The sequence below is a fragment of the Pipistrellus hanaki genome (genome assembly GCF_964339955.1).
Source record: "Pipistrellus hanaki genome assembly, chromosome: 9".
NCBI lineage: Eukaryota > Metazoa > Chordata > Mammalia > Chiroptera > Vespertilionidae > Pipistrellus > Pipistrellus hanaki.
In genome coordinates, this window is record NC_140511.1 from 32795273 (window position 1) to 32819597 (window position 24325).

A 24325-nucleotide genomic window follows, 5' to 3' on the forward strand; every position below is an offset into this window, starting at 1 on the left:
ATAATAACAAGCACCATAAGACAGATAATACTCTTCACGCTTCATAGATGGTGAGGTCCATGTTTGGGGAGATGGGTGATTCGCCTGTGAAGGTAGCTGAGTGGGAGCCCTGGGTCTTTGTATGAGCGAACTTCCCTGCTGCCACATGTGAACAGGGTGGTTTCTTGTCTCCCTTTCCAAGGTACATCATTCTCATGACTCTCCAAGATCGGAATGAGAAGCTCTTCTACCGTGTGCTGACATCGGACGTGGAGAAATTCATGCCCATCGTGTACACGCCTACCGTGGGGCTGGCCTGTCAGCACTACGGCCTGACCTTCCGCAGGCCCCGGTGAGCCACCTCGGTGCCAGGGCGCGGGGCGGGGGTGTCTGCTATCAGTTCTTTCTGCTGCCCTTGTTTATTGGGACTCGGGAGGCTACATCCTGATCAGGCCAGCAACCCAAAATTTGATTTTAAGCCCTCGCTCAGGAAAATGACCCCGTGAGGGGAGATATGAGCTGAGAAAGTATCTGGCAAGAGGATAGCAGAGCTTCTGCACCTCAGAATAAATGCCCGATGTGTTGTCCAAAGTTGGCCTGAGAGGCATTTCAGCTTTTTTCTCTCATTATCTACCTAACATCTCCCCCGCTACCCATATTTTTCTGGTCCTCTCCAAACTGCCGACAGCGCTATTGCCAGTCCACACCACTGAATAACAGAGTGTCGGACAGCAAAGAGTGAATTCTTTTGCTGACTCACAGGACCAGTATTCCTTCCTTTGGGCTTGACTCGGATTCCACTTAAAATGTCACTTTGTTAGGGGAAAAGAACAAAAAAATTGGCACTACGTTTTCTTTTAGAGCCAAAGAATTTGGGGGCAATTTTCCAAAGAGATTGCTTGGGTGTCTTGTTTTTCATGGGAGACTTTTCAAAGAGTCTTCAGTGCAGGGTGCCTGGTAATTACCAATATATATCATTCTAGCACTAATGATACAAGAGCCACCGGGGTTTATCGCACATAATGGAACACAGTTTTAGTCTCCTACACAATGCACTGTGCACAGATGTGTAATTCACATTCATAGAGAATTTATAAATCTGCTTATAAATTATGTGCCATGTGAGGAACACGCAAGTGTGGATCTAGAACATCTTTTGTTAATTTGAAAAACAGTCCTCCAGTGCTAAAGCCAGCGTTGGGATGAGCACTGCGCACTGGTCACTGGCACCCCGACGCCCATACTCATCCTTCCCTGGTCCCACTGTTACCACCGGCAGAGACCTCGTATCAGGCCTTGTCTTGATGGGGGTGTCCAGCTGTTGAAGCTGACACGTCCTCCCCACTCAGAGCAGCCATGCTTCTGAAGTTTTATTAGGGCGTGACACTGCACCATACATAGTCCTGGAGCAGTCGTGGTGTTTAATCTGCCTCTTTCAACAGGAAAGAGACATGGGGAGCTCATGGTACATTTCTAAAGGATGCAGGACCCTATTTTCCTCCCAGTTCCTACTCAGAAACAGCACTTCCAGGTCCTCCGTTCTGCACAGAGCAACTCGGTTCCAGTCATTCTTTCCTCCGAGGCCATCAGCAGCCCCTTAGGCCTGTGGTCGGCAAACTGTGGCTCTCGAGCCACATGTGGCTCTTTGGCACCTTGAGTGTGGCTCTTCCACAAATACCACAGCCTGGGCAAGTTTATTTTTGAAGAGGTGGCGTTAGAAGAAGTTTAAGTTTAAAAATTGTGGCTCTCACAAGAAATTTAAATCGTTGTTCTGTTGATATTTGGCTCTGCTGACTAATGAGTTTGCCGACCACTGCCCTAGGTCTTCAAGAAACAAGTGGAACACTTTGACAAAATTATGCCTGTCATAGCCCAGCTCATAGTCAGAAGTCCCGTGTTCTAGCTACACTGATCTATATGCTCCATGCCCAAAAACACCTGGCGTTCTCCTCCTGCACACCTTTGAGATGTGGTCCCCTCTGCCTCAAACTCCTGCATTCTCTCCTGTCCTCGTTCTCTACCCATCAAAATTCAGGTGACCCTTCAAGGCCCACCCCAGGAGTCAGCTTCTCTGTGGAGCCTGCCCTGGTCCCCTCACACTGAGCTGATCACTGCCTTCTCAGCCTCCCCCACAATCTCTTACACATACTTCTAGTCCATAGTTTTATTTTTTCACTTTGTGTTTTTAATTATCTGTATATCAGTCTCCTTTCCTGGAACACTCATTTCTTGGAGGGTAGGAAACATGTCAGATCCATTGTGTATTCGAGACCAGTGCTTGGCATGTAATTGCCTCTCAGAAGGGAAAGTAACCTTGTGTGCTGGCTGGGCATTCTATCACCTTGACCTTGGGCAAGTTCCTTATCCTCGCTCAGCCTTAATTTCCACATTTCTGAAATGGAGGTAATAATACCACCTGCCTCAAATGATCATTCTTGGAGTAAGATATGATAATGAATAAGGTGTCTGGCATAAATGTATGTGTCTGTTTTCTTCAGTAACTATTATAGAAGGAAGGAAGAATTAATACATGTAGAGTCATGTTATGCATATGCACTTCTAACTTTGTAGAAATAAAGCAGAGTCATTGAACATATAATGAACTAACACATTTAACTACAGACATGACTTGGCTCTTTAAAACTTAGTGTTACCTAGAGAGGTCCTTTAGCCCTTAAGCATGGATCACTGCCTCCTCTGGCTTGTGGCTGAGACCTTATGGAACTGTGAGGCCGTCCCACTTCCACCTCCCAATCCCAGGCTGTGTGGAATCCCTCCTTCTGCAGACTCTATGCACTAGATTCTGTTGTTGGTCCCAGGCAAGCCAGTCTATGGGTCAGAAACCTGAATAGGCAACAGTCCCTTGAAGGTAGAATTTGCCTCCAGAGCCCACTCCACAATCCAGGGAACACACCAGACTAAACTAGAATTAATTAACATTTATGGAGCAACTACTAGCCACTGGGCATCCTGTAGACACTGTAAAGTTACCCCAGTGAATGAAATAGTGTTTTTGACTTCAAGCAATTTACTAGCAGAGTAAGGGGGAGGTAATAATAATATAAGTTGAATATAATAAGGGTTATAAGGAAATATATAACAGGGACAAAGAATTGCAGGAATATAAGGGAGAGGAAAATTTATTTTCCCTCTGGGCAGCAAGAATGCTTCACAGAAGAGATAATAGTTGGGTTGGTCCTTGAAAGTTGATGAGGAATTCCACATGTAGAGAAGGAGGGAACGGCCATTCCAGGGAAGGGCTTGGCTTTATAGGCTGTGTAGGCACCGGGATAGTCAGCTCACTTGGGTATCTTCCCATCTCCTGCACCTGGAAAGCAGGGTTAGGGGAGGGGAGCTAGGTCTCCACACCCATTGGCTTATAATGGAACCTTCCAATGTCCTGTAAGCTTAGCTCGGTAACAGTATTTCCATTTTACAGATGAGGGTATTGAGGTGACCAGAGAAGAGAGACTTGTCTAAGAACACCATTGGCAGGCAATTGGTGAAACCAGAATTTGGACTAGGAATCAGGGAAAGCCACACCAAAGAGGTGACGTTAGATCTGGATCATGAAAAATGAATCCAAGCAGCTCACCTCCCTCTTGCTAGAATGTATGGCTTCTGGGACCTCATGATGGGTGGAATAGGAGAGTAGAGGGGCTGGGTAGGAGAACTGACCAGGGGTTCTAGCTAACCACTTTGGGGGGGTGTGGATTAATGGGGAGCTGTTTCAGACTCAGGTGCAGGCCCCACTGGTGGTTCTCAATGGATCAGAGATGAAGAGGAACATGGCAGAACAGGGTCCATGTGGGTAGAAATGGGGCCTTGCCAACCACTTGAGCTCAGAGGATCTGGTTAGCCTTGAGTGGGTGTAGAGGGGATGCTGCAAGAACTGGGCACATAGCATGAAAAACAGGGGTGCAATCCCACATGGAACTCACAATTGAACTGGAACCAGAAGAAAAAAAAAAGCAAAAAAAAGCATACTGATAACTGCTTACTAAAGGCCAGGCACTATCCTAAAAAGTTTACATGTATTAACTCATTTAATTACTACAATTCCCATAAGTAGTAGGTACCATAATCATTCCATTTGTAGATGAGAAAACTGAGTCACAGAGAAATAAATTCCCAAAGTCACAGAGCTCATAAGCTGCAAAGTTAGGACTCAAACCCATGCAGTCTGAGCCAGAGTGGGACAGGTAACCACTCCAGTTAGCTCCCTCCAGTCAGTTGGGAGTGGGCATTTGGGCAAGGGAGTCCTTGCAGCCCCAGGAATATTTGGTTGCTCAGGGGTCTAAGGCGAGCATTGCTAGATGCAGTTTCCAGAGCCTCTCCTGGGAGGGAAGGCTGCAGCCAGGTCCTGGGCCCAGGATGGGAGGGGCTGAAGCAGGCTCAGGCAAAAGGAACCATCCTCTTGAATTCGTCACTCTTGGTACGGACTTCCCTTATGTGTTTTGCAAACTCTTCTTCAGGCGATTTACCCAGTTAAGCCATATGACATGTGACATTTTTAGCTGTTGCTCCAGGTTTCCACTTGGCGGCTTTCCAGGTGTTGATTCCACACCTGCCTTGGTCCTGAGGGAAATGAGAGTTTGGGCCCCACCCCAGCCTTGGGCTTCATCTGAGGCCTGGCTGGGAAGGGCTTTATGGATTGGCATCTGAAGGGAGGACAGCTCTGAGTCCAAGATCGAGAGAGCCAGCTCCTTCTCGGTTTCTGAAATGATAAACAGGCCTGCCAGGTTCCCAGCAACAATGGAGTCCTCTGTGCAAGGGACTGCCCCTCTGCCCCCAGCTGATTAGGTCCAGCTGTGCTAAAATCGAACCTCCAACCAGCCTGAGGCTCTGCATCTTCTCACGAGGGAGATAGCGGAGTGTCTCTGGGGCACCCAGTATCCCAGGCAGAGGAGACATAGCAGAAGGCCTGGGCTCTGTGGAGCCTCCCCTGCCCATCCTGCTGCTTCCCTGGCTGACCCTCTGCATGGGCCAGGGAGCCTGGCTAGCCTGTGGGAAGGAATGCCCCCTGAGAACACTGGCATGTGACTTGGAAGAGATGAAAGCCAGAGGTGAGGCTGGGTGGGAAGCCAGCTGAACAGGAAGGTTTGCGAGGAGGAAGCCAATGCACTGCAGTTTGCTGTCCAGGGCGATCAAACACTGTCCCCGCCCCAGGCCGCCTCCCTCTAGACCAGCTCTGACTTCACCCTCCTTGTCCTCTGGGCTCCCAGCAATAGGCACACACCTGGGACGTTTTCCGGCCTCCGTGTGGAGCCTAACCTTCATGGGTGACAAGGGCTGGGTTGCAAGTGGAGGAAAGAGCACAGATTTTGAACCCAGCAGGCTTGGCCTTGAATCCCGGCTCCTGGTGACTTCTGAGATTCATTTAGCACCTCCTCAGACTCCTCTCGTGTAAAATAGGAATAACGCCCATTCAAGCGACTGCTTGTGAGGATCCTGTGAGATTCCACGTGAAAAGGACCAGCCCATCTAGGTGCTTAGCAGCTGTGATGTGCCTAACCCGGCACCTCCAAGATCTGCCATCTGACACAGTCACCCCACTCAATAATCTAAACTATAAATCAACAGGGCAATTCAGTCCTCTGAAATGCCTCCAACCTCTGTTGTTTGCTTCACAGCTCACATGATCAGTACTTGTGCTTAACTAGCAAATCCGTTAGCAGGTACCTGAGAGGACATAGAGGCTGTGGAGAGTGAGGAAAGTGAGAGTGAGGGTAGGACACAGGACCTGGTTTCACCAGTCAGAAGCGCTGTGGAGCTGCTACCTGAAAGCATATTTGGATTTGGACAAAGCCAGCAGCCGATGGCCCTGAGCCAGGCTGCTGTCTGTCACATACAGTCAGGTGGCTTTCTGCACACAGGCCAGTAACACGCACACAGGATATCAACAACTACCGTTTAGTGAACATGTATGATGCTCATACATGCCCTAGGCTACCTACTTCATGTATTTATCTCTGAATCCTCGAACAATCTTACCCAGATGAAAACTAAGGCGAATTTATCTAAGTCTTTGCAGCTGACCCAGAGCCAATTCCCTGTGTTTACTGCATTCACAGTCCAGCTTCTTGTGGTCCTGGTAACCATGACACTTCAGAAATCAACACCTGCATTCTGGCCTTCACATAAACTCTTTTGTATGACTTGGCTGTGCGTTTGATGGGAGCATGCATGCATACACACACACACACACACACACATACACACACACAGTATGCCATGGTGGACAGAGCACTGGGGCTGGAATCGGAGGGAATGGGCCAGCTCCCCCTTTAATAGTCATGTGGCCTTGGAGCCCGGCTTCCCCACCTCCCCAGGTCGGGAGCACAGGGACCGCCTACCTTGTGCAGTTGTTGTGAAGGTCAGATGAGCTAAGTGTGTGCAAACATGCTTTATCACTTGAAAAGTTCCTCACAAGCTTAAAAAGGGGCATTACTTTTCTTATCTCCTCTCTCCCTCCCCGTAACCTTTTTAAAAGGTGGGATAAGGCTCCCACTCACTGCATCTGGTGAGCCCTTGACTCGTGTATATTTTTTCCTGTTTTTACATTGGAACCCTTTTATCTTCAACCACCTCCACCACTGCCCCCTCTCCCACAAAGGGGCTGCTGGGCACAGGCCTACGCTTCCTAAATGCCCACGAAAGCCATTTCTAGCCACCTGCCTCACAAATGGGTGCCAGCACCTTGACCAAAGCGGTTCTGGAAAATGAAGGCAACCTCATCTCAGCAAATGCCAGAAGACCCCTGATATGGGGCACAGTTCCCAATCTGCACTCCAACACAGCTGTCAGCCCATCAGGAACACCACACACACACACACACACACACACACACACACACACACTCAGCATAACTGGGAGGCAGGCAGAAAGCAGAGATTAGCCTGTCAGACCAGCCGCCTCCTCCCCATCCTCAGAACCCAAAAGTGCTGATTCCTTTGGCCAAGCCTGCGCCATGTCCAATTACGCCCAGGCTCCTCTGCCAAACGGTTCCAGCTGTGCGCTGGCAGGGCTTCCCGGAGCAGAGCGAGCACGAGGTCTGCAGCTGGGCCTGCTTAGCTCCTCATCTGGCCCCTTCTGTCCTCCAGGCCAGGTGTGATGGACAGAGCACTGGGCCAGGAGTCGGGAGACCTGGGTTCGAGCCCCTGCATCCCCCTTTCTGACTGTGACTTGGTAGGCAAGTCACTTAGCTCCTTAGTCTCAGGAACAATGATAGGGTGGGATTGCAGGCCTCGGTGATCTCTTCCAGCTTCGTTTGTGATTAATAGCCCAAACTCTGGAGCCAAGTTAGAAATGAGATACTTAAAGGAGCCGCAGTCACCTCATGTAGCTGAGCCTAAGTTTCCCCACCTGTAAAATTAGGAGGTCGAGCTAGAGCAATGGGTCTAGGTTGCAGGCGTGCATTAAAAGCACTAAGGGGAAAGGGGAGCTTTTAAGTCAGAATCCCTGAGGTGGGGCCCAGGCAGTATTCATTTTAAAAGCTCCCCAGGTCCCTAGCCTGTTTGACCCAGTGGATACAGTGTCAGCCCACGGACTGAAGGTTCGATTCTGATCAACGGCACATACCTAGGTCGCAGGCTCAATCTTTGGCCCTGGTCAGGGCACGTGGAGGAGGCAACCAATCAATGTGTCTCAGTGTCTCTCCCTTTTCCTTCCTTCCACTCTCTCTAAAAATCAATGGGAAAATATCCTCAGGTGAGGAATAGCAAAAAAATAAATAAATGAAACTCCCCAGGATTCTCATGAGCAGCCAGGGCTGAGAACCACTGAGCTGGGTGGTGGCTGAAGTGTCTCCAGGCATGGATATTCTGTGACTTTTAGGGAGCTGATACCCTGCAGCCCATGTTTTCCAGGCCATCCCAGAGTAGGTGATGTAATATAGCACAACCTTCACCTCCAACTCAGCCCTCAGTAAGACAAGCTGGTGCACCCCATGAGTTCCCTCCTGTCTCATTCACAGGGTAGTGGGGGAGGGACAGTAGAGGGTAGTGGGAGGAGTCTCACGTGTGCTCCTTTCCCCCCCCCCCCCCCGCAATTTCCTTTTGAAACCCCTATCACTGCCCAGAAGTCCCCCCTCTCCCAAGTGGCTCACTCATCCTGCCAGTCATGGATTAGATGGGGAAAAGCATCAGACCAAAGGTAGGTGGTCCTTTGGGTGAGCATCTGACCCATGGGGCCTGGCTCAAAAGATGAGGGGGGCCAGATGGCACCCTTTGCAGGAATGTAGGAAAAGCTATATGGGAAAAAATGTTCCAGTTGGGAAGGGGAAAAGCAAAAGGATGCAATGGTTCAGACCTCATAGTCGGGTCATGGTAGATCAAAGGCAAATACCAGCTATGAAGGAACAAAAGAGTAGGCAGGAAATGAATGGATGGATCTGTGGAGAGAGGAGCCCAGCACAGGTGGGAGAGAACGAGGGGGAAACAGGCAGAGCAGTGACAGTTCCTAGAGCTGCCTCGGTTCCTGGTATCCTTCCACTCCAGCGCCTGTCCACAAATTTACAATCAGCTCTCTTTCATCGAAGGTAACTTAAGGGAACTTCTGCCTTAGGTCACCAGAAGAGCCAAACTGAAAAGGCTGTGAAACTAGATGGGTCTGATCCCTTTGCTAACCGGGTGGGCGGGGCTCACATTAAAGTAGGGCATCTCAAACTGAACGTGCATTAAAATCCCCTGAAGGGCTTGTGAAAACACAGATTCAGCAAGTCTGAGATGGAGCCAGAGGACTGACATATCCAGCAAGTTCTCCATGATGCTGATGCTGCTGGTGCACACATACTTAGAGAAAGCCATTAGATTAAAGGCTGGTGAAAAGTTGTTCACTGGAAAATGAAGAGAGCCCAGGTGGCGTGGCTCAGTGGTTAAGGTCAACCTATGAACCAGGAGGTCCCAGTCAGGGCACATGCCCAAGCTGCAGGCTCAAACTCCAGTAGGAGGCATGCAAGAAGCAGCCAATCAATGACTCTGTCATCATTGATGTTTCTATCTCTCTCCCTTCCTCTCTGAAATCAATAAAAAAATATATTTTTTTAAAAAAAGAAAAATAAATAGAGCCCATCTGACGTAACCAGGAGTAGAAACTTCAGGCCTCACCATGCATGAGTAGAAACAGCGGTGGGTCATGAGATAGAGACCTGCTCCCAATTTTATCAGGGTGACCTTCAGTCAATGCCGCCCCCTTTCTGGGCCTCAATTTTCTCATCTATAAAATGAAAGGGTTTTCCTAGGTGAAGTCAGGAGCTCCTTCCAACTCTTACAGTCTGTAATTTTTGAGCAGATTAGATAACTATGCTTTAAATTTGCCTCTAAGGTTTCTGACATTTAAGGGAGGGAAATTCAGAAGTAGATGAAGACATGTACTTTTCGTTTTCTGCCAAGAATAATCTTGCAGGCTTATCTGCAGAAGTGTCACTTTTGCTGAGAACTCTGACTCACACCTGGGCACCTGCCCAGGCAGATCAGCTGGGCAGTCCAGGGTCTGTCACGGACTGCTCGGAGCCATGGCGTGGGAACTGATGCTGGACTGTGTCTGAGGAAGATGGCATAAAGAGTCCTTCCAAAGTGTGAGGTTGTTCGGCCCTTTGACCCCAGTGTCACCTTGCCAGGTGGAGTAAATTAAATTGTATCTGGACCCCACATCACTGAAACACTTTGGGACAGAAAGATGGAGGCAAAAAGGATCACTTATTTTTGTGTCTGAATTACATGGGTTTCAATCACTGAAGGAATTGGTTTATTCTTTTTTAGAGGAAGTTTTGAGATTGACATACAAAAAAAACAAAACAAAAAAAACACACACACCCATAAGCGAGTTTGTATTAAATACATGTGCCCTGCCTGGGACTTGCGCTTCCAGCAGGAGCAGCTTGCTGTGTGGGGCGGTCCAAGGACACCTCACCATCCATGCGTTTGGAGGCTGAGAGTAAAGGTGAGATGGCTGAGCAGCCCCACACAGAGGAAAGGATTATCTTTTCCTGCTCTGGTTATTGAATAACTAGACTCGACTGTTCTGGGTTTGACTTCCTTTAGCCAAAAGCAGATTTTTCTGAGAATTTAAGCAAACTGATTGTTTCTTTTTTATCTGACTCTGTCCTTTCCCTCCTTTGTCCCTGGCAATCCCTGTCATGGTGATCAAAGGAATTGGTGTGGGAGAATTTCCTTACTGAGAAGAAAATACATCCATACGGGCAGGAGTTGGGTAGACCTGTCCTCAAATAACCTCGCTCTCCCGTTAACCTGTACAGTGCATGAAAGCTTGTGTTTGCTCACACTAAGTTTAGTCCAGAAAGAGTTGCTTCTTAAGAGATGCTGCAAACAGTGCAAATGTTTTTGAAAGGTTCTGGACTAGAGTAAGAATAAAGGATTGTTGTTATGGAATTTCTTTTAAAAAAAAAAAAAAAGCAAAGACCGTATTGTCAAAAAAGAACCCTACCCTCTGGCCAACCCCTAAATTCCATTATTACATTCATGTCCATGTGTTACTCCATTGCACCTATAGGAATCCCTTCAAATTACTGGACGGGTAGCATTGCAAACTTTATGCATGAACTGATTTCTTAGGGACTCATCTTAAACCAGCATTTCCTGAGACCATAGAGATTGGGGCTTAGGAAGGATAGGCTTTTTGTGTGAACGGATGAGGGATGAGAGGAATAGATCACAAAGATCCTGTCTTGGGTACTTGCGATGGAAAGAAGCACAGGTAGGGCCTCCAACGTGGTGTCCACGTTGTGTCCAGAAGGTGACTAGAGGGGAGCAAGTGGAAAAGCTAAAAGGAAAAAAGGAAACGTGAGTGGTGGAAGATGGACTTCTCCAACTTCTCATGGTTTATCATAGGTGGTCCTCTCTGGATCACAGGCTTCAGAGGGGACATGAACTATCTCACTCTCCCCTGGATCTCCCATGGTGCCAAGCACAGAACCTACAGGCTTCTACTAGAGGGAGCACTTCAAGACTGTCCGCTGACGACGTCCAACAAGCACTGACTAAGCACCATCTTTATGCTGGGCCCCCATCAGTGCATGAGAGATCCAAATGGCATCGTTTATTCGGGCTGCTTGTTCTTGAGGAGTTTCCAGCCCAACTGAGGCGAAGAGCAGCGTGGAGGTGCCATAAGCCAGTCAGTAAAGTGCGGTGTGCGTCGTCTAGTTTACTTTGAAACGATTGAGGTAATTCTATATGGCAAGAAATCTCTCCGCTGAATTGTTGGTTCTTGATCAAAATCTTGAGAGAAAGACTCTGAATTGCATTGGGAAGGTGGCCCAGCACAGTCCCTGGCATAAAGTCTTATCGGATGGGTTCCAAGCGGGAGGGACTGCATAAGCCAAACGTGTGGGTGGAACAAGCCAGGAATCACAGGCTCTCAGCCCTGGGGATGTAGGAGACAATGCGAGTTACCCCTTCCTCCTTTTTAATAAAACCCCAGGTTTGTGGGGGTTTTGGGGGGTTTTTTTTGTTTGTTTGTTTTCCCCCAGTTATCTTTCTTTCCCTAAATGGCCATCTGCTTGAGGAAGACTTGGCCCTTCATAGCACTAAGCAGTCGGTACTAATAAATCCCAGCCGTTATAGTGTCCCCCTGCAAGTGACAATTCTGGCCATGGAGATGTGAGGGTGATTTGCCAGAAGACTTCTGGGAAAGTTTTTCTTACCACAAGAGAACTTCTTCTCTCCCAGCGTTTTCCTGTCTGCCTGGGACGCTGGAACGGGGATGCTCTCCTGCAGTCGTGAGGGAAACAGCCCTGGGAACAGGCCTGTGATGCCAAGGATGGTCATGCTGGGAGCTGGCATCCTTGGTGACATTGTTGACCCACTAAATAAACAATTCCTGGAGCCACCTGCCCCTGGACTTCTTGTTTTCTGAAGTAAATTTCCTCTTTCTGGCCAGTTGAGTCACAGTTTTTGTCACCTACAGCTGAAAGCAATTCCCCTTCTTGAATCACTGTGCCGTATAACAATAGCAAACATTTATTTATTCAGAGCTTCCAGCGCGACATGCTGTCTTTAGGTGCTTGCCTCTCTTAGGCCCCTCAGCAGCTCCTGTGGTATGCACTACTCCAGGCCCTTTTCTTGAAGAGGAAGCTGAGGTTAAAGTAGCCTGAGGTTAAAATAACTTGTGGCATGATAGAGCCGCAAGTCAAACCCAGGCTCCATAGCACCCACCTCGTTGCTTCCTGTCGTGTCCCTCCTGATCTGGATAGAGGACTCAGCACCCGACGGCCCCGGGCATGTGTAGGGTGTGTGAGGAGATCACTCTGCCTGGTGGGAAGGGAAGGCTGATGAGACCGAGTGAGGCGTTCGGCTTACATTAGTCAGGGGTCATGGCTCACTTTTAAGAGGGGGTTGTCTTGAAGCATTTCTTAAAGAGGATAATTCTTAGAAGCCTGAAGAGGAGAACTCACTGGAACCCGCTGTATTAAATGAAGCACCAGGAGGGAAGAGCCTGACTGGTGTGGAGGCGAAGGGTGCAAACGCAGGGTGCTGACAAAGAGGGGTAGGCAGTACACGGACATTGCTGGGATGTGACGGTGAAAGTGAGAAGCAGAATGGTGACATTTGAACTGTGTCGTGGGGTGATGACAGTGATTGAACACTGAGCTTGGACTCCAGAAATGAGTTGGATTATAATAACTAGGACCACTTTCTGTCATTGAGTGGCCAGTACCATGACAGTCATGTTACCTTTAGTATCTTTGAGAAATCGGAATGTGTCATTGTCCCCATGTCACAGGGAGAAAGCGGTTCAGGGTGACAGGAGACTTGCCTGGAGCCGAGTGGCAGGTTCAAACCCAAGTCTGTCCTCCTCCAAGGCCTCTCCCTCCTTCCACATGGGAACTCCCTCCTGACCCGCAGTGCTAAAACTCAGCTTCGTTTCTGAGTCATGTGTCCACAGATACATCCTCCAAAGCTGCAACAACAAAGCAAGCACGGTCCTTAGTGAAAGTAGCAACAGATACCAGCCAGTCCCCTGCGCCTCAGCCTCAGCTGCAGTCCCCCTCGGGCAGACGGGGTGAGGTGGGGCTGGGATTTGCAGTGCCATGTGGAGGTGCCCAGTTAGAGTCTCAGGAAGAGAGCCAGGGCTTGCCCTTGGCAGGTCCTTCACACCTGCACAGACAGAGCTCTTAGGCATGTAGCAATGACATGCCAAGCACTTCGTGGCTCCTGCTCCCATGATACGCCCTTGATTTGATGTCTGGATATTGAATGTCCTCTAATTTTAAAAGCACCCTGCGCAGCCAACACAGATGTTACCTGTATGGTATGCCCCCTACAGCCCACTACCCAAAACTTCCAGACAGCTTCCCACACTGGGCTCCAGGGCAGGCTGAGGCCTTTCCCACCTTAGAGAACTTTGAAAACATCCATAGGGTCCCTTAGGTGGGACCCTGCCTGTAAAGAGATGGAATTGATTAGCTCTTGAGAGGTGTTGTGCCTCCCTTTACCTCAATCGTTTTTAATTGATTAGCTCATGCTTTGCAGTCTGTAGGTGTTGTGCCTCCCTTTGCAGTTTACAATGACAGGATCGCGAAGCTGTAAATCAAGCAGTTCAAACTGAGGCCTAGAGGGGATCCGATACCCTCTCTACCAAGGTACAGGCCAGTGGAAATGGTAGGACTAGAATTCAGATCTCCTGCTCTTGACTCTTCCACAGGACAGAGAGATAGGTGTTCTCCTGCCATTTTAATCTAACTTAATTCATCATTATTGCTTACGTTTATTTATATTGCACTTTAAAGTTTTAGAGTGAATTCAAATGCAAACCCATCAACCAGCTCTGTGAAACACACAGGGCAGCCCCTTTCACCTGAGGAAATGACCCCCTGAGGCTGTACAACGAGTAAGAATTAGAATGGGACCTAGAGTTTGGAGCTTTCTATTTGCCATCCAGAACAATCTTGCCACTGCTGGACTGAGAATCTCTGATGGGCAGGAACCATATTTGCTCAGCTCACTATTGGATACCTAGCACCCAGCACAGAGCCTGGCATACGTATGGTTCTTATGAGATGGGTGGAAGGAAGATGGATGGAAGGATTGGTAGATAGAAGAATAGGATCAATGGATAGGAGAAACTTGGAGACTTATTTTCCTGATGACTTCTAATAGAATCTTAGAGGCATGAGCATCTATCATTAATGGCTACTTACTTAAAGACTAAGAGCTTTAACTCTGTAACTTTGTTTAAAATGCATAAACTTAAAATTTTAAATGGTAATGTAAAAGTGGTTTGATTCCTTTAAGAATCTTCAGCAGGAAGACTTGATAGGACCTGGAACACAATAGGCACTTAAAATATGTTACTGGAATGTGATTGTATTTAAAAGCTAGACTAGAGAATAAAAGTAATTGCAAAGTGTTTCCACATTACTGCAACGATTAAAGAATTTATTATTTGCAAAATAACTTTATCCCCAATTCTAGTCCTGTCAGTTGGGAAGAACCCAACAGCTGGAGTGGAGTGAAATCATGACCTGCATTTCCAGAACCCTTGCTTCCAGGGGATTAAGAACAATGTTGAGTCCTCATCACAATAAGATTCAATAGGTTGCTTTTGCCTCCTGGAGCAGGATGGACCCTGTGTGAGCCACTTGGTGCTTCTCATGTGTAGCCGATGGGAGGGACATAGATGTGAAGTTGCCATGGTAATCTTTTTACTGATTGAAATAATAAATGAAGCTAGAATGAACCTCCTTGAATCATATGGGGAGGTGTGAGGGTAACCAATAGTGAGGAACAGAGAAATTCTCTCTCTGGACAAAGATGGTATAGGATATTTAGATTCAAATAATAGTCTAACAAAATCAGGTAAGGCTCTGCATAGAATAATTAAGATAAATAGGTAATGAAATTATTCTGATGATCAAATTGGGAGGTCAGTGTTTGAGGGTAAACCTCTACCTAGGCCAGTGGTTTTAAACTTTCCTAGGAGTCTGCTTATTAAAAAGCACTAACTCCAGTTCCCTTTCCCAAGATTTGGATTCATTGGGTCAGGAGTGGGGCCTAAGATTCTTCATTTTAAAACTACCCACAACTTATTTTCCCGTGGGAAGTTTATGAACTACTCTGGTCGCGCATGGACCATATTTTCATAAACTCTACTCCAGTAAGCACAGAGCATCAGAAATCAAACTCAAGCTGGAGCTGACTCAACTATTCTCACTTAATGGAAAAACTTAGGGGAAATAAAGGCCGTCTTCTACTAGTTTAAAAAGCAAAACAAATAAACAGAGTTTAATTAGTTAGAGATTGATAACAGTTGAGTTTCCAAAACATGTTACTTTAGTTCATGCATTGTACTTTCTTTTCATCTCACATTATATCAAATGCCTTACTAATTGTCAGAAGCCAGCAGTCATTCGCTTTGCTTGCTGGCCTTTCTCCACTTACCCACAAACTCCCACTTTCCTCTTCAAATCCAACCTAAAGGTCTCATCTCGTGCCAGCTCCTCAGTCTCTGTCCTCCCTCCCCTATGTGCAGAGTATTTTGCTCCCTTATCAATGTCTATCCTCAGTGCTCTTGGCTAATACTCGGATAGAATCTACTGCATAATAATCCAATAGTTACACTCTGCTCTATTGGACTGGAAGCTTATCAGACAGCGTGTCTTTTTATTGTTGTATCTTTGTCCTTTCCCCTTCTTTCTTCTTTATTATTATTATTTCTTTGTTGTTGTTAATCCTCACCTGAGGATATTTTTCCAATTGATTTTTAGAAAGAGTAGAAGTGGGGAGAGACAGAGAGAGAAATATCAATGTGAGAGAGACACATTGATTGGTTGTCTTTTGTACACACCCCAACCAGGTACGTGCCCTTGACTGTAATCAAAGAAGCTCATAGAAAAGAAATACCAGACCTGCTATGTTTCTCAGCATAACAATAAAAATTTTTCATGGTAGCATCCAAATTATGTCAGTCTCCTGAACAGATCAAGTCAACTTATTTTTTAGCTTTACTCATCACATTCTAATGGCGAGTCTGGGACATAAAGGATTCTTTTTGGTAGTTTAATTGGAAAAAAAGCTTTCTTTTATTGAGCACTCACTAAATGTGCCAGGAATCCTATTAATTGCCTTCCACTCATTATCTCTTGTCACATACAACTTCATTAGGAACGTTTTACTATTCCTATCTTATAGATGAGGACACTGATGTTTAAATGTAGTCATTTGCCCAGGTCACTCAGCTACTAACCAGGAGACCCGAGGTCTGAGTCTCAGTGTGTCTGAGCCCCTGCTCTGGAGCTTCACAGTCACACTGGTGTTTTTAATTGAGTGGGTCCATGGGGACTTATTTCTGACCAGAGAAGCACACATCTTTCCCAGTCACTTCAAAGCAAATACTCTCTTAGCCTTGAACAGTCTTGATCTTGTTTCTTCTCAGATTTCTCCCTTTAAAGAGACATATGGCTTAGACCTAAACCCAGTCAAAATGACTAAGTCACATGTGCCCCAAACCCCGTGCTCAATTACACCTACTGAGTGGCCCTTTCAGACCTTTGGTTCTAGGTACCTCGCTGTCTCTTTCTTACTTTTGCTGCCAGGGACCAGGGTCCCTAAAGTTTGCACACATGTTTTCCCAGTGAACTTTCGTCCTTCTGAACATTGCATTCTGTTCTCTTTTATTAAATTCCAGCTTTCGTGACTAATAGGCAGTGATAAGCTCCAGAAATGTTTATATGATAAATTAAAGTGGGCAGAGCTTTCCGCTTACAAATTGCTTCAAGATAGGACTCAGAGGCCTGCGTGACGAGCTGTATCATAAACGTTAGCATAAAATGCATGCAAGCGTCTACCATTTCAGCTTGGCCTTGGCGTAGGGGTCTGTTGTTTCAGGGACTCTTGATCCAGTTCTGAGCTTCAGCCCGTTTCTCAAAACCGAGGCTGTGAGAATTATGAATCAGTGGGGAAAGGTAGGTGTGACTTCTTCTCAAACCTGCTTTGGAAAAACAAACAGGATGTGTTTCTCTCCCTATCTCGCATGTACCTGTAAACAAGCCACGTGGTGGCTGGGCCTCTGAGCCAGGGGTGTAGTGACTTCAGACTGTCAGGTTTGATGATTATTTCCTTTGGGTGTTTCAGAAGTTCGTGTTAGAACAGAGCCACGCTCCAAAATCCTTATTGCCCAGAGACCCAGATTAACAAGAGGCGCTCTAGATAGCAGGAAGGTGTTTGTTTATTTTACAAAGTGGAGGCATGTGTGGGTCTGGGCCGCGTTCACAGCCATAAAAGAACGTGAAGGGTGTTAAGTGTGACTTCTCGGGGAACAGGGGGCCGAAAGCCTCGGTGATTATTATTTTTGGAGGAGTAAATATTTCAGTAGAAAAAGAAACTCCTTTTGTACCAGCTCTCTCGGAGTTTTCTTGGCACGTTTTAGTATGTTCAAGTAACAGCTGAAACCCTGTGCTAATGGGAAGCATGTGGGAGTTGCAAAATTAAAAATTGCAGATTCTGGGGCGATTTGCTGTTTGGACAGGGGTGTCAGTTTCAGCTAAAATTTCCCTCCATGGGGTCTTTTTTTCTTTTCTTGTGATTGTAGATGGTTCAGTCAGCTAGTGATGTGATGAAGATACAGGGTACCCTTGGTCAGCCTTTCCACATAGGCACGCTTTTTTCACGAAAACTGCACTTTCTTCTTCAGCCATTTGTACGCCTTGTCTAGATTCTTACCCAAGGAGAAAAGATGGAATTTGACTCCAACAATTTTCTCCTGCCAAAAAGTATCTTAGTCAAAGACACTAAAACAATATAAGAGATTCACAAATTCCAGGAAGAAAAAAAATACTAAAGACAATTGGAAACTTATTCCAGTTTTCCTCTATGTTAATGGAAGCCTGTCTTCTAAAGGGATTCGTGTTTTACAAACATCTCCTAAAACATCCACAAGAGAGACAGGAGGACCCTGGCTTCTGACCTGCCGCCTACACTACTTTTGTCACTTCCCATCTCATTGGCATTGCTTCATCTCACCAAGACTTAGTACTCTCAGGTATAAGTGAGAAGGATCCTTGCCTCCCAGACACATGGTGATGAGTGAATGGTGTAGCATTTGCAAATTTTCCCAATGGGAGCTGTTAGTCTGTTGGGCTGCTATAAGGAAATACCACAGACTAGATGGCTTATAAACAACAGAAATTTATTTCTCACAGTTCTGGAGGCTGGAAGTCTGAGGTTAGGGCACTGGCAGAGTTGGGTGAGGGCTCTCTTCTGGGTGGAAGACTTCTTGCTGCAACTTCACATGACAGAAAGAGCTCTTATATATGGGCACTAATCCCATTTATTAGGGCCCCACCCTCATGACCTAATTACTCTCCAAAGGCCCTATCGCCAAATACTATCATACTGGGCATTTGGATTTCAACGACTGAGTTCAAACTATAGAAGGAGCTAAATAAGTGTTAGCATCTTCCTTACTTTTTATATATGACAACTGAGATAACAATGATATGACTTAACCTGAGGTCAAAGATTAGGCCCTCAAGGAGTCAAGACCAGGCCTGAGGTCTGTGGCTCACACCTGGAAGGCTCCATTCCTTGTCTGGGTTCAACACCAGTTCTGCAGAGTTTGGCTCAGAGTGGTAGTAGACTGTTCCAAAAAGTCATGGAGAGCAAAAGACTATGGGTGATAGGAGCCACTTCACAGATGCTTTGTGTCATTAGGATTAAATGTAGGATTAAAATTAATGACCACACAGGGAAATGATGCCACCAAAAAGATGAATTTGACTTTCCATGTAGCCACCCAATACATGTTTACAGGATAGAATTTAATAGAGTGACCCTGAAGATCAGAGAGTTTTTCAGAGTGAAAAGGAAAACAAATAATTTTGTCAAGTTAGAGGTGAACCCGAATATGTAGTCACCTTACCTGTGAACCGTGGCCTGAAATTCTGTGTCTCATGGAGGGAATCTAGCATCCATTCCAGTGACAAACATTTCTTAGGTTCCAACTTAAGATATTATATATGGGAGGTGTCTTGGTGACTGACATTGTATTATTTTATTTAATGATCATACCAACTTAGTGAGATGGATTTAATCATTAAATTAATTTTAAAGCTCCACTTTAATATTAAGCAACCGAGACTCAGTGAGGTTAAATAATTTGCCATGGTTGCACAGTGAATAAGGGTTGGATCTGAGATTTGAACCCAGGCCTGTCTAACTCTAGATATTCATGCTCTTGCAGCTATTTCACAAATACCTATGGGTCTTGCTAGAATTATGTCACAGAATCATAGATTTTTAAGGTTATCTGTCTGTATTTTTCTGATGAGGAAACAGGCTCAGAGAGGTCTGGTAGCTTCCCCAAATCACAAAGCGATGTATAATATGGTAAAACTTCTACTACCCTGGCCTAACTGCTCTATTCCCACATTCAGGAAAGGAGAGGAAAGAATAGACCATTTATTCAGAAATCTTTTTCTAAAGTGGAGATGAGGTTTACATGGCTGTATCAGGGAATCCAGGGAAATCAATGGAAGTAGAGGATAAGGTCACTGCCCATCTGATGCTTCTAGTCTACTTGGGGGAAACCATCCCACAGCAGCAAGAGGGAGGGGAAGAAGGAAGGGAGGGCCCAAAAGCCCTATAATAGGCATTTCAGACCCAGCTTGTGCTCTCCTGCTCTGCCATTTATCCATCCTAGGCCTGCTTGTTCTGTGGTTCTCCCATCTTCCAATAATGTCTCTGTTATGCCCAACTGTGTGTATTTTTCCCTGCTCTGCCTAGACCAGAAAACCATACTGGATCAGAGGGAAAGTCTTGCTCATCCTGTTTCCCATGGGCCCAGCACAGTGCCTGCCACAAAGCAGGGTACAAGAAGCCTGTGCAGGCTGCAGGGCAGTTGTTCACCTCAAACATGAGAAATCCAGGCCACCCAGCCCACTCAGAGGTCCACCCATACTCACATGGGCAGACATCACTGTCGATACCATTACACTCCAAAGCCAGGAGAACACCTCAGCACCAATTATGTGGGAGGGTCAGAAGGAAAGGGGTCACCAAGGGGGGCAGGGAGGGGCACATACCCATTCTTTTGTAACATCGCACCTCAGAGGGAGACAGAGTGGGAACAGGATGGGCTGTCCGAGGTCCAGGAAATTAACTGTAGTTATTCAGTGGGTTCAAATAATCAAAGGTTCCTCAAGAAAGAAAGCAATAGCGAAGGACGGCGAGCCACCTGCCTCTCACATGTTCCCCACTTTAGTCACACTCCCTCGAGGACTTTTCAGAGAACCAGAGAAGAAGGTGATTTTTTAAGCTCCTCCAAGGCCTGGACAGTTAGTTACCTGTCTTCAGCCCGGCTCTGCCTCGCCAGGTGCCAGCTGTGGAGGCCCTGGGACTTCTCACACCTACTCTCTCCTGCAGTGCTATCTAATCGGGGCTTTAAAAATAGCCTCTTGCAGGTTTTCAGAGGACAGGTTCCCTTTCTGCCAAAAATGTGTGGAATGGTGGTTTCGCGGCCACAATGAGTCTTTGTTTCAGAGTTGAAAGTGTACGTCTCTCCCCCTGCGCCCGGCCTCGGTGGCTTGCCTAATGTCACTGACCCTGTTTTAATTAAGTCCTCCTTTCGGTCGGACTTGGTGCCAAGAAGCCTAAATGAATGTCGTCTGTTTGAGAGAGGGGTGTTTTTTTTGTAGTTCTATTTTAGGAAACGTCTAAGGGTCACTCCTCTGCAGGCCGAGATAAGGGTTAAGAGTCCTTTTCTCAAGAAATAACATTCGCCTAAGTGAACATTATCTCTGTTTGTCTTTCTCTCCCATGTAACTGAAGTCTAAAATTCAAGAGGATTTTTCTGGCTCCTGATGGAAACCGGAGATAGCGATGTAATTTATGGGCCTTTGTGAGATGGAGGGAATGTCACCTGCGCTTGCCCTTATGAAATTCCAACAGGCGGAGATTTCAGAAATGGACAGAGAAAGAATTGTGATTGCTATTGCCCATAGCGATTGCGCAACCGTTGGACAGCTGGTATATTAGCTTCCCGGGGCTGCTGAAACAAAACACCCCAATTGGGGGTGAACTCTGAGGCAGAGAATCCCTCCTTGCCTCTTCTAGCATCCGTTTGCCGGCAGTCCTTGGTGTTCCTTGGCTTGTAGATGCGTCGCTCCAGCCTCTGCCTCCGTCACCACATGGCATCTTCTCCCTGGATGTTTCTCTCTTCCCCTCTTCTTGTAAGGACACCAATCATATTGGATGAGGGCCCTTCCCAATGACCTCATCTTGACTCCATTACATCTGCAAAGACCCTATTTCCAAATAGTCACAGGCACCTGGCTTAAGGATTTTAATATACCTTTTGGGGGGACACAATTCAACTCGTCACAGTTGGCTTGGAATTTTTCTCTCAACCAGAAAATCTATGGATACGCTATCGCTGCCTAGCATAAGTCACCAATATGAGCTACCACTTAGGGAGCACTTACCTCATGCCAAGCACTACTCCAAGTACCGGATACATATTATTTCATTCCATCCTCCCAGAAGCACCTTGAGGTAGGTATTAGTATATGCCCAGTTTATAGCAGAAAAGGAAGGCCCAGGTCTGTCTCGTTTCAGCACCCATGTTCTGAACCACTTGGCATAACCAATACATAGAGCAAGTGCCTGTTGTGTGCTTGGCCTTATGCTAGGCCCTGGGGTTACTGCAGTGAATAAGACAGTTTTCCTGCCCTCAGGGATCAAGTCTAGTGGGAGGAGATATGCATCAAAGACATAATTTCCTAAGAACCAATTATTAATTCGCAATACCGTAGCTCCGTTTCCACTCAGAGGTTTCTTTCCTCTGCTGCCATGGCCTGAGAGCTGTTGTAGGAGCAATGACTGCTGAGACAAAAAGTAGTGAGAATACCCTCAAAGGAGGGCCCTCCCTCTACTTTTCTTTTTCAAATATGTTTTTATTGATTTTTTTTTTTGGGGGGGGGACAAGGGAGGAGAGAGAAACATTGATAAGAGAGAAGCATCAATCATCTGCCTCCTGCATGCCCCCTACTGGAGAATCAAGCCTGCAATCCAGGCATGTGCCCTGCCTGGGAACTAGCAACCTCTCAGTGCATGGGATGACACTCAACCACTGAGCCACACCAGCCAGGGCCCTCTCCTCTGCTTTAACCAGAGCTTCAGTATTTTGTTTTATATATATGGCATCTCAGGAAGATTTTGTTGAACAGAGTGACGAGGTTATGCTGAGAAACAAACAACTCTCAGATCTCAATGCTTAGAACAAAGGTTATTCCGTGCTTCCGCATCCTGTCCCTTGCGGGTCAGCCGGGGGAGGGGGAGAGGGGGCACTGTTCCCTGTGTCTTCCTCACTCTGGATTCTGGCTAAAGAAGTCGCCTTATCTGGAACTGTACAGGTTACGGTGGCAAAGAAAAAAGAAAAGATGGTGAATCACACGGTGGACCTTAAATGCTTCCACCTGAAGGGTCACATCAACCTTTTCCAGGAGGAACAGCCCATAAAAAACATAACTTCCTGGCTAAGCGAGTTAAGTATGTGAAAGAATAGAGTAAGTGCTCAGTGTGGTGGCTGTGAGGCATGAATCTGTGCCTTCTCTCTCCTGCACTCACCCCAGAGCTCCGTGCAGGAGGGGCAGCCCCACATCCTGACCACTCCTTCTCCGCTGTGGTCCATGGGCCCCAATGGCTGTGCATCAGCTCAGAAAGACCTGTCTTCTGTTTCTCAAAACTCAAGTAGCAAAGTCCAAACTTGAGAAAGCCATAAATCAGTGAGAGATTTATGTCCCCCCAAAAATTCCTCTGTAGGTTCTCTTTAAACAGCAACTTCCCTGCCAAAACTGGTTTGGCTCAGTGGATAGAGCGTCAGCCGGCAGACTGAAGGGTCCCAGGTTTGATTCCCGTCAAGGACATGTACCTTGGTTGCAGGCACATCCCCAGTGGGGTGTGTGCAGGAGGCAGCTGATTGACGATTCTCTCTCATAATGTTTCTAACTCTCTATCCCTCTCCCTTCTTCTCTGTACAAAATCAATAAAATATATATATTTTTAAATGAACAGCAACCTCCCAGGTATACATACAATATAATTTTAGATATGGACATTTTATTTACTCACAACTTTTCAAGAATATACTGTGTATTATTGAAAGCAGGGCATGTATTCATTTAAGCTCTGGATGCCATAGGGTGGCAGCTTGCCATGTTTGTTATATATACTCTTTTTCTTCCATCAAGTTCTAAAACTGTTTCTCTGAAGTAAACAGGAAAAACTTAGGGGAAGTCATCAGTAGCTAAAATTATTTTTGCCTTTTTCCTGTTCCAGTCAATAGCTGTTAAGAGAGAGAGACTCCCACAAGTGCCCCTATCCCAGATGCCCATCTTCACAGCGCCGGGAGCTGTGAGGGACGCTCTGTTCTAGTCACTCAGAGGAGTCCTTAGCCCTGAACGGGTGCTCTGGTTACTTTAGCTCGCTGCAGGATGCTCAGCGCTCTGGGATCCCCGGGGCAGCTTGGAGTTCACTCCAAAGCTGGAAGTGTTTCTCCGCCTCAGCGGAGCCAAGCCCAGGGCTTCCTGGAGCTTCCCACCTTCCTGCTCCCTGTGTCCCAGAGCGGATAGCATCATACCAGCTGTCTGAGGCTTTGCCTCACAGGGCATCATTCATGCTGGGAGGTTGGCACCTTCTCAAGGAGAGAAGATTGAAACAGACCCAGCTGTGGACTACAGAGAGCTCCTTGACACCTAAAATGCTCCCCTGTGTATCCAGAAAGGGCTGGCAGGAAAACAGATGGAGGGGCAGCCTCTCAGAGAGCCTCACTGTAACACCTCCTCTCCGACGTACAGCTTTGGGCTAGATCACTTGAATATTAAGATTCCCATGTCTATTGAGCTTTACAGGGTGCAGAGTTTTCATGAATCTGCCCTTATTAACTCTCAGAGTTGCTCCATCGTGGAGAAGGAGCCTCTGTTCCCATTTTACTGACGAGAAACTAAGGCATGGAGAGTTGAAGCGTCTTGCCCCAAATCACATATCTGAAAAGGCCACGTTTCTGGGATCCAAGAGACCTGTGTTTAAATATCACCTCTACTTCACATCTCCACCACTTAATCTCTTCTATAGAATGATGGTGATGCCCACCTGATAGTGAGGTAATGTACACAAAGCATCCCCAAAACAGAGACACTCAGAACAGCCTCTTTGGTAGGTGGGTGGATTGGTGGATCAGTGGATGGATAGGTGAATGAATGGGTGAGTGGGTGAATGACTAAATAAATAAAAAAGTAATGTAGGTAATGAATGAATATTGTCCTTTTGTGGCTTACTTTCCCTCTCAGGTTGCCTTGGGTCTTACCCGCATTGAATATTAGCTCTTTCAGGGA

The 24325-nt window shown here is 46.6% G+C and overlaps 1 protein-coding gene across 7 annotated transcripts in view; it reads left to right on the forward strand.

Annotated features, from left to right (window-relative positions):
• ME3 (malic enzyme 3) overlaps nt 1-24325 on the forward strand; it is a 167019-nt gene that overhangs the window by 79016 nt on the left and 63678 nt on the right. For all 7 annotated transcript variants that reach the window (XM_084895217.1, XM_084895218.1, XM_084895220.1 and 4 more), the window contains exon 4: nt 182-331. In XM_084895217.1, the coding sequence (XP_084751343.1) occupies nt 182-331 (150 nt within the window). The remainder of the gene's footprint in view (nt 1-181; nt 332-24325) is intronic.